General features: G+C 43.5%; 1 protein-coding gene across 1 annotated transcript; it reads right to left on the bottom strand.

The window, feature by feature from the left end:
• Positions 1-435: 435 nt before the first annotated feature.
• On the bottom strand, positions 436-6,991 carry fam161a (FAM161 centrosomal protein A). Its single transcript, XM_021557279.2, has 7 exons — positions 6,708-6,991; positions 5,006-5,274; positions 3,591-4,829; positions 3,108-3,275; positions 2,542-2,641; positions 2,157-2,314; positions 436-1,023 (listed from the first exon to the last, which is right to left on the bottom strand). The coding sequence occupies exons 1-7, from the start codon at positions 6,864-6,866 to the stop codon at positions 579-581; spliced, it is 2,538 nt and encodes an 845-aa protein (XP_021412954.2). The 5' UTR covers positions 6,867-6,991; the 3' UTR covers positions 436-578.
• Between the last annotated feature and the right edge of the window lie 3,666 nt (positions 6,992-10,657).

Below are 10,657 nucleotides of genomic sequence, written 5' to 3'. Positions count from 1 at the left end.
GACAACTAGTACAGAAATATAAATATCCCTTAATGTACATGAAATACATAACACCTTTATGTTCCCAAATGTTATGTATATATGAAATGAAAGTATGATCCTGAAATATTTTGCAAATGTTAGGCTACACATATTTAGTCACAAAACATTGACAAATAATTGTCTAAAGAAAATGGATCACAAACATCCAAAAGTAAGTGGTCATAGTGTTGTATTTCCTGCATAGTAGGATATCACAAAACAAAGAGTACCCTAAACTGTTCAATGTGACAATTTGTATAACCATAACCTACTACTACAATTGACTCTGGTCTGTGTATCACACTAAATTGTATTTGCCATTTTCTTTTAATAAACAAGAAATTAACCAATTGTATTTACACATTTCCCATATATATATATATATATATATATATATATATATATACACACACACACACACACATATAGACAGATAGGCTAAATGTATGGTAGGATATTTTATAGTAGAAGCATCTCTACCACTGTGTGTCAGTGTTGTAGACGTTTGCGCACAATGTAGTCCGCCTACGTGTGAGAAAATGCACTCCTTTGACTTTTCAGTCATCCTCGTCATTTTTCTTGTCTGCTATTGCGGTGTTTTCCCTATCACTCTCTGACTTCTGACTGTTTCGGCTGTACTGGCCGCTTCTATAGCTTGGGCTGCTCTCTGTACTCTTGGGCCTTTTGATGATGTCACTCCCTTCATTCTTTTCATCGTCCAGGGGCAAGTAATGCTCATTGGCATCTGAGTAATGGTCATCATCATCTGAGTAATGGTCATCTGAATAATCACAATCATCTGAATAACGCCCAATGTCCTCCCTCTCCCGCCCTACTTCGTCATGGCCTTCATCCTCCTCTTTCATGTACTTTAATTCATCTTTCTCAGCCTCCTGCTCTCCTTCCAGTTCTTGGTCAGCAAAGCTGTCTTCATAATTGTCTGGGTAGTCATCCTGGAAGACCGTGTTGTAAATAGCTGGTGTATCGGTCTCATCCTTGTCACTGAGGAAACAAAATAAAAACATATAAACTCTTTTACCATGGCATTGTTGAATACTCGTTTCTGATTGGCTTGAAGTGCATTCTAGAGCGTGCATTATTTAAGAATGCTAGGATTCAATATATTTTGTTATTTCTTACATGTTATATGTTTGAGTGGCCTATGAAAGCAACACAAGTCGAACTGAAAACAGTATTGCCATTGTTGAATTCGACTTTTATAATAGCAAGCTAAACGTGTGTTCGTAAATTCAATCTGGAGTGCCAGAGTGCGCTCTGGGCGTCCGTAAATTCGGAGCGTTGTCAGATTGTCCTTTAGTGAATTCAGAGCGCACAGTGGACGCTCTGGCCAAGGAGAAACGTTGATCCGAGCGTTCTGACCTCACAACGGCAGTCAAGCACTGCTAGCTACAAATGAGAGAACAACTCACTCAGACCATTTTACTTGGCCTAGCAGAGTTGGTTAGGCTGTTTTCATGTTATCCAGATCGTTGGTGACTGTAACTGTACTGCTGGCAACAATTTTAATTGCGCCTTTTTGCCGACGTTTACCAGCCATATTCAACCGGTATTGAGTGGTCGTACATTCATCAGTTATTCTGCGCTAAAACTGATGGTTTGGATAGTTAAACTAGCAGTATGTTTGTTTCGTTACCAAGGCAACTACTGTAGCTATCTAGTACATTTGCTAGCTATTTCAGTGGATTTTGAACACATTTCTAGCGGAAAATGTGTACATTATAGCGATGGTATAAAAGGGATAATAAACTCGGGGCTCTATGCATTCTCTGTAAAGTAATATACACCTTCCATGTCCTTCATTATTTTCCACAGAACGCATATCCCTCATTGATTATCCCTTACACATGGCTCAACTACTTTAAAATAATATTTCTATTGATTATGAGTAACTTTACGACTGTGTTAAATATGTTATGTATTATATGTCTATTCACTATCACCATCTGAGACTGTAATACTGTATACAAGATCTAAGACCACAGCACAGGTTATGAAGTAGGCCTAAAACGTTTTTTTTTTTTGCAACGTGATACTGTATTGTCTTCGTAGAGATTTTGACTAATGAAGTATGTTTACAAAATGTATAATTCACTGTCATTGAGCCAGAAGTCTACCTTTGTTTGGAGTCACTGGAGAAGGAGGTCCTGCATGCAGAGTCTTGGCCACCTGGCCGCTGGGACTTGGGCACCTTGCCACTGACAAAGTCCTCACTCACTCCACAGCCTCGCAGGGTGTCTGTGTAGTGCTTCTCTGCAGCATGTTTGGCATTCATCTGTCAATAGACAGAAGTGAAAAATTGTATACACCATGACCAGTGATGGGTAAAATAGTCAGTCATACATTTATTATTCATGCAATATATATTTATTGTGTGAATGAGTGGACTGAGGAGATGAGGAAATAAGCCACTTATAACTACTGAAATGCAACCCATGTCATGTCACTCCACGTGTGTGTGTGTGTGTGTGTGGGGGGGGGGGGGGGGGGGTTCAGGCTCACCTGTGCGACCTGCTCCAACAGCAGAGGCCTCCCCTTCACTCTCTCCTGGATCTCCCTCATCTCCTCCCTGTATTCCTTCCTGCGCTGAAAGTCCTGCTTTCTGTTTGAAACACAGACAACCTCTCACCCCTGTGATCCCACAACCCTCAAATAACCCTCAACCCTGACCTATTCAACAAAAACATCACTTTTACAACCGCAGCTTACTGTTACTGATATGGAAATCATTCCGAAACAATTACTTGAAACTGAAATTGGGATAAGGAACAAAAGGGTATCCACACATTAGTATGTTTTTAATGTCTTATAAAAACAATGAAGAGATCCATCCATTTTCTTCAATATAATATACTAGAAAAAGAGTCACAATTGAGACTATTGAGGCAATGTTCGGTTCAGTCTTTTTAATAGTGTTAAATTAACACTTTAGGTTTGCAATTCCATTCACTACTTCCATATGAAAATGTGGGGCGGGCTGTGGAGTGGGTGTTAGTACTGGTCTCAGGTAGGGTGAGTTTCTTGGTTGCTACAAGTATTATTGTAATGTTATGGGTTTCTATGGGTACCTGAACTGCTTGAGCTTGGACTGGTTGGTCTGAGAGAGGGGCACGTGGGTGTCGTTGGCCTGGGCGCGCTTCGAAACCACCTTCGCAAGCTTCTTCTCTCTCTGCTTCTGCCTCTCACTCCATCTCGCTTCCTCTTCCTCTGCCTTCTTTCTCTGCTCAAGTACCTTTCTACTCAAGGAGACATGGTAGTCATCGATGACAGGAAGGCATGGGTAGAGGAAGGACTTTGTCAAAAGGGAAAATGAAGGCCAATGACACTAGAAGTAGGACTAGGGGGGTAATAATGTCAGAGGTTGGGCATTTGGTTGTTTTGGAGCTGGGAGTGTATAGGAAGTCCATAGGGATAGGAAGTCCACAGGATTCAACAGACAAGGGTTTCAACTTTCAGGGCATAACTATTCCTAAAAAGAGCAACTAAATTCTGAAGCTCTCACTAGCTCCTCTAAAAAGGAGACGCTCCTTGCTATTCTATGTGGGTAGTACCTTACGGCCTCTTGCCGTTTTTTGCTGGCATCGGTGACTTTGGCAGGCAGCTGTTCCAGACTGCCTGAGAGGGAGGAGCAGAGGCTAGAGTTGTGTGAACGGACATGCCCAGTTATGCTGATGTAAGGCCAGCGCTTGGCCCGCGGACTCATCTGCTCCTTCTCGATGTCGGCCAGGATGCGTTCGCGGTGCGAGGGGATCTGTGACGTCCGGAGCTGGAACGGCTCGCACGTCGTCAAAGGTTTCACGTCACGCCGGCTCTCCAGCTGCTTCTTGAACCTCCTGTAGCTGGCGTCGAAGTCGGGCACCTCCGTATTTATCTTAGGCCTGTAAGAGGCACTGTTGTCATCCTCAAATCCAGCGGTGTCCCCACTGGCTTCATCCTTGGCCCACTTCCTTTCGCTAAGGTGGCGTGCAAGCATGCTGGGTGGCATGGAGGCGCTGTTGAGCAACTCCTGGGCCCTCATCTGCATCTTGATGGCGCGGTACAGCTGCTCCTCCTTCAGTTGCTCACCCGACGCCGCCTCATACACTGCCTTGGGCACTGGCTTGGCCCTAAATGGTTGGACTCTCTCCTTGCTGTTTGGCTGGAGGTTGCGGAGCTGCTCCTCTCTCTGCTCCCTCTTGAGACGTTCGCGCTCCAGGAAACTGAAGGGCTGCTGGGTGGAGCACAGACGCTGCTGCTCCCGCTCACGCATGGCCCGCCGTGCCTCGTCGCGTTCTTGGAGCTCCTCATACAGGGGCAGGCGCACGTGGGCGGGTACGGAGCTGGCACGGAACTTGTGCTGGCACTCTGTCAGCTCCTCCAGCTGCTTCCGTAGGGCCGTGTTCTCCAGCTCAATCTCTGACCGTGTCTTCACACCTTTCTGGTGCTTCTGGTTCTCCCGCAGCGTCATGTGGAACGGCTTGGGGACGGTCACTTTGGGTTTCCAAGTCTCGTGTTCGACATCTTTTCGCCCTTGCTTCCGGTCTTTACCCTTGATGCCGTTCTTGTTGTCCCCAATGAGGCTCTGGTGGGAGGATGTGGACAGGTGACACTTGCGAGGTGACAGCTTGAAGTCCTGCCACATGTTCTTGATGTGCTCTTTGGGGGAGGACTGCAGACCCTTCTCCACATTGTTGTCGACAGTACCTTCCTCGTCAGATGTGTCCGACAGCCCAGAGCCCCTCCTCAGCTCCAGAGCAGAGTGGGCCTTCCTCAGACGCCTCACAGGCATGGGGCTGATCTTCAAGTACGACCTGGTGAGCGAACAAAGATTTTACACCCTTCTAATATTAATTGACACGTTAGAAATGGTAGACGCTGAGTACAGTACACTCCAGGAGCAGAAATAATGTACCCTACCAACTTCAGCTTATCATCTTGATGGTTAATCAAGAAAAACAACTAATTCCAAACAAGAGCCACAACACACCTGTGTGCCAGTGCCCCCTGCACATTTTCTGAGGGTGGTGTGCTTTTGAGCTCCAGCTTCTTGCGGTACATGCCCTCTAGCTCGGCCATGGTGCGAAGGTGGGCCCTCTTCAGCTCCTCCAGTTTACGATAGTACTCCTCGTTGGAGAAGTAGAACTCACGCAAGTCGATGTGATCCCCTGTCACTCGGTAGTCTTTGATAATCAGGGGGCTGCCCTTCCCGGGGGCATCCCCATCACCGTACTCAGACCCCGAGTCGTCATACTGCAGCTGAGAAGTCAAAGAAAGTCATGAGGGAAATTAAGCAAAAAACATTTACGTTGTGCACGGATTGTGGAGCATGTGTCTGGAATCCATTCCATACAAATAATAAAAGTAGCCTACAAAGGACATTATTGGTCAAATGTAAAATCGACTTTGTCTCGGACCTAACATCGGTGCCAATATATCCTCCAAACACCGGCTTCTCTGGCATTATCCCTTAAGTAAGTCATTGGAAGCAACGGGTATCTTGGATAGGATTATGGTTGCATGGAAGAAAGAGCCTTTCACCTGTATTTCTATGACGTTCAGATATTTCTTGAATGGGTGGCCCCATTTTTGTTAATATGCCAAATGTATGGAAGTGTGTCATCATGTAAGAGTAGTACTGATGACTGGACATATTGTGGATGGTTATGAAGTGTGTAGAGTAGAACATAATATGAGATGGCTACTTGAGGCCTAAGCTCATTATCCCCAGCTCTGTGGGTTTGGATGACCTATCCATATGGTCACGCACAGAATGTGGGTGATAATGGAAGGAGTGTGTTCAACTTTCACATTAGCTGCTCGGCCCCCAACCATCTCCATCTTTTTTCTAGGGGTGATGAATGGACGAGATCAAATCATACATTTACAAATATTAAGAAAATATGTCTAAAGCTTGGACAAGCAATTCTAACTAGTATCCTACTGGTTAGAGTACAAGCCAGATAAAAATGAATGTACTTTCTAATGTATTTATTTTTTGAGATGCCCAGATGTAGGGAAGATCATTGTCCAGTGAGGAAAAATAAAATGGGATTTGAAATAATGTTGTCCAAAGGAAATTAAGCATTTAGGATTACTGGCACTATGACGTCAGCGTAAGCTAGTCAATGAGGGAAGCCAAAAATAGGCCAGTCACAAGTTATACAGGTGAAATCCTCTCCCACACAGGCAGGTTGACCTGAAAACAGTCAAATCTCTGTAGTAACATTTGAGAAAAACATGGGTTTATGAGAATCCACCGACATAAGTACATGCTTGACCTGAATTTTCCCAATCTTTAACATGAGTGACATTAAATATATTCATTAATAGATTCTCCACTTAATTTACATCACTATCCAGTATCATAGGATATACATTAGGCCTACTTACATCAACTTGTATGCAATGTATGATCAATATGTTTCATGACTAAGCTATCTAGCAGATCAATGAGGGAGGACCAAAGAATTAGCTTATTGATTCCATTCCTCTCCAGATCAACATAAAGATTGGAGGTAACTTATAACGTTGATGGATTGGTTAGTGGGATGAATGGCATCTTGCCAAGTGTTGGATGGCGCTCCAGTCCTCTTTCCACCCTTATGCTGCATTTCAACCAATAATTTCAGAATATTTCTTGCTTGCTTAGCTCAGCTTTCAAATACCAAACTCATCTGCCGATATCTTACCTCTTTTTCGTAGTCTCGATTGTCAATACGACCAGCTGCTGGCGAACATGGAAGGGCTCGCTGCCTTTCATACAACGCCAACGGAGCCTTGGTATGTGGGTCTACCGGCGTTTTCAAACAGGAGGTAACCAGGACGTTGGCGCGATGGGCATTCGCCATTGTTTCCCCTGTTCTTGCTTTCTTTGTCAAAGTTTAATGTAGTAGAGACGCTACAACTACTTGGCAAGCGCTATCAAAAGAACAGCAGGTGCTCTCCAGAGCAACATCGACGCGTCGTGTGGTTGTGAAGGAAATGACTAGCTGTTTCAGGAAGTAAGAGTTATTTTTTTTAACTGTTAAGGTACACATTTATTAGTATTTAGAGCCTAACAGATTTCTTGTTGGCAGAGTATTTCATTTTCTTAACATATAGTTTAATTAATTTTTTTTCAAGGTATGAAAATGTGGTGTTTTGTTTCTAAAATTACATTTGTGAATATGAAATTTGGCCAAAAGAATAATTAAATTAATTACATAAAATAGTTTCAACTTATTTTCTATTATAGGTAAAGAATCCAAGCAGTACATCTCTCCAAATAGTGTAAAATCTTCATAAATGTAATTTTCAAATATACATCTACTGATGTCTTGGCACAGATTCCTTCTGGGTGGTCATTACAAAAGGTACAATTCGATTTTTTAAAAACTTCTTCATATAGTGGTTGGCAGGATAATATGTCTGAATCATTTTAAAAGAAACTTCCTTAATTTTGTTAATAAGTAGGTATATGTGTGGCAATATCCAAACTTTTCTCTAGCTGTTGAAAAAGTACCAAATTGTCATACTTGAGTAAAAGTAAAGATACTTTAATAGAAAATGATTCAAGTGAAAGTCACCCAGTAAAATCGTACTGGAGTAAAAGTCTTGAAGTATTTGGTTTTAAATATACTCCAGTATCAAAAGTAAATGTAATTGCTCAAATGTACTTAAGTATCAAGAGTAAAAGTATAAATAATTTCAAATTCCTTATATTAAGCAAACCAGAAGGCACCATTTATTTTTATTTTTTTAAGGATAGCCAGTTGCATGCTCAAACACTCAGATATAATTTACAAACGAAGCATGTGTTTAGTGAGTCCGCCAGATCAAAGGCAGTAGGAATGACCAGGGATGTTCTCTTGATAAGTGTGTGAATTATACAATTTCCTGTCCTGCTAAGCATTTCAAATGTAACAAGTACTTTTGGGTGTCAGGGAAAATGTATTGAGTAAAAAGAACAGAATTTTATTTAAGAATGTAGTGACGTAAAAGTAAAAGTTGTGAAAAATATAGTCAGGGAGAGTACAGATACGCCAAAGAACTACTTAAGTAGTGATTTAAAGTATGTATACTTAAGTACTTTACACCGCTGCTTTTTCCCAACCAATATTATCAAATAAACCATTCCAGTAAGGCATGACATAAGGTACAACATATCCTGTTGATACAAGATACAACATCCTGTTGAAACAAGGCTCATATAGCTCCATTGGACTAAAAGAAAAACAAATCTTTCCTACTGTTGAGTCAACAAGCTTAATTGTAAGTATGTTCTGAGGGTCAGGTCTTGACACGTTCCTGAATAATAAAGCAACGCCTGAGGGAATGGCATTTTAAACAATTGCAAAATCTTCAGGTGTTACAGGGATTTTGTAAAGTGATAAGAATTCCTTTTAAGTAAAATACTTTGCCTTAACAAGTTGGCTCAGGATATTATTTCAGAACCAATGTTCTAAAGACAAAGAAGTATTTTTATACAATATGTCCCGATTATTCCATATATAATATCTGTGTGGAGAAAAACTATGCTTACAAATTAAGGACCATGACAAGAAAACCTGCAATGAAAAGCAGAGAGTGTCACTGGAACTTTTAAGGCCACCAAAAGTAGACGACATGAGTATTAAAGTTCCACATGGTGGGTCTTCTTAGGAATTGTTTTATCCAATTGATCTTAAAAGTAGTATTTAAGGTAGTAAAGTCCAGAAAATGTGTATTCATTGGTTTTCCTAATGTAATGGGTACAGTGTCTCCACAGAAAGTTCAAAAGCATCTGGTCTCTCTCTTTGCTTATTTTACCTTCAAGATATAAAGATAGCGTAGCATGTCTAGAGATTCCTAATAACCAAGGCTGAAGGTCTCTTCCTTTTAAAGATAAGATTTCTGATACTTAGTAATGGTTATGCCTAAATAGGTAAGTTCTTCCACTGGAATACCATAATATGAGGTTGTCACACAATCTTTGACCACCATGAGTCCACATTTATTAATGTTAAGACATAGACCAGATGCTTTGGAAAAAGATTATCACATTAATCGAAATGGGAATCTGACTAGCATCTTTCAGAAAAAGTGTTGTATTGTCAGCCAGCTGGCTTATAATAATTTCTTTATCATCTATGGAAATACCTTGTACAGGACTATTATTTAAAGTATTTGGGTGATTAATAAAAACATACAGTGAGATAGACAACCTTGCCTAATTCCTCTCTTTAACTCAAAATGTAGGTGTGGTGCCACGTTTCAGTTTGACAGAGCTGTTACCATTCGTATATATCAGACCTCAGGATAAGACCCAGATGCAGACAGTTCAAAGTAACAAGAGTTTATTACAACAGGGGGCAAGTGACAGGTCAGGGGCAGGCAGAGGTCAGTAATCCAGAGCAGTGTCTGAAAGGTACAGAACGGAAGGGAGGATCAGGGCAGGCAGAATGGTTCAAACAGGGACTAGAGAGAAAACAGGAGTGCGGGCTTGACGAGACGAACTGGCAACAGACAACAGAAAACACAGGTATAAATGCACAGGGGATAATGAGCAAAATGGGCGACACATGGATGCGGATGGAGACAAGCACAAGACAGGTGAAACAGATCAGGGTGTGACAGTACACCCTCCCCAGGGACGTCACCTGGCATCCTACCCGGGCACATACCTGGTTGACCGGGGTGCCGGCGGTGGAATTCAGCGATGAGGGCTGGGTCCAGGATGTTCCTAGCGGGGACCCAGCACCTTTCCTCTGGACCATAACCCTCCCAGACAACCAGGTACTGCAATCCCCTGCCCCGAGATTGAACACTCAGGAGACACCCCGCCGTGTAAGCCGGATGGCTATCGATGAGATGGGGGGGGAGACAGAGGTTTAATCCCTGATACATGAAACATGGGATGTATACGGAAGGTGAGGGGCAACAGAAGACAAACAGCAGAGGGGCTAAGGACTTTGGAAATGGGGAAAGGGACAATAAAACGTTGGGAACGTTTGCGGGACTCTCCCCAGAGGGGCAGATCCCGAGTGGACAGCCATACCCTCTGCCCAAGACGATACGTGGAGGTGGTCTTGAGAAGAGCAGACCGAACTCTCTTCCAGGTACGCCGACGGCGGACAAACATCTGGGCCGAGGGTATGTTGACCTCTTCCTCGGGAAGAGCAGGGGTTGATAACCCAAGGAGCACTGGTGAGAGCCCAGTGGCCAAGCAGGGAAGGGTGTTCCGGACGTACTCCACCCACACGAGTTGCTGGCTCCAGGTGGTGGGGTTGGCCCGAGACGAGGCACCGAAGAGTCGTCTCCAGGTTCTGATTGGCACGCTCCAAACTGGCTGTTAATTTGGGGAATGAAACCTGGAGGACATGCTGGCCGACGATCCAATGAATGTGCAAAACACCTTCCAGAACTGGGATGTGAACCACGGTCGGGGGGACTCCCGGGTGGCGCAGTGGTTAAGGGCGCTGTACTGCAGCGCCAGCAGAAACTCTGGGTTCGCGCCCAGGCTCTGTCGTAACCGGCCGCGACCGGGAGGTCCGTGGGGCGACGCACAATTGGCCTAGCGTCGTCCGGGTTAGGGAGGGATTGGTCGGTAGGGATATCCTTGTCTCATCGCGCACCAGCGACTCCTGTGGCGGGCCGGGTGCAGTGCGCGCTAACCAAGGTT

The sequence above is a fragment of the Oncorhynchus mykiss genome, chromosome 13 (genome assembly GCF_013265735.2).
Source record: "Oncorhynchus mykiss isolate Arlee chromosome 13, USDA_OmykA_1.1, whole genome shotgun sequence".
NCBI lineage: Eukaryota > Metazoa > Chordata > Actinopteri > Salmoniformes > Salmonidae > Oncorhynchus > Oncorhynchus mykiss.
This window is presented reverse-complemented; position numbering and strand designations above follow the sequence as displayed.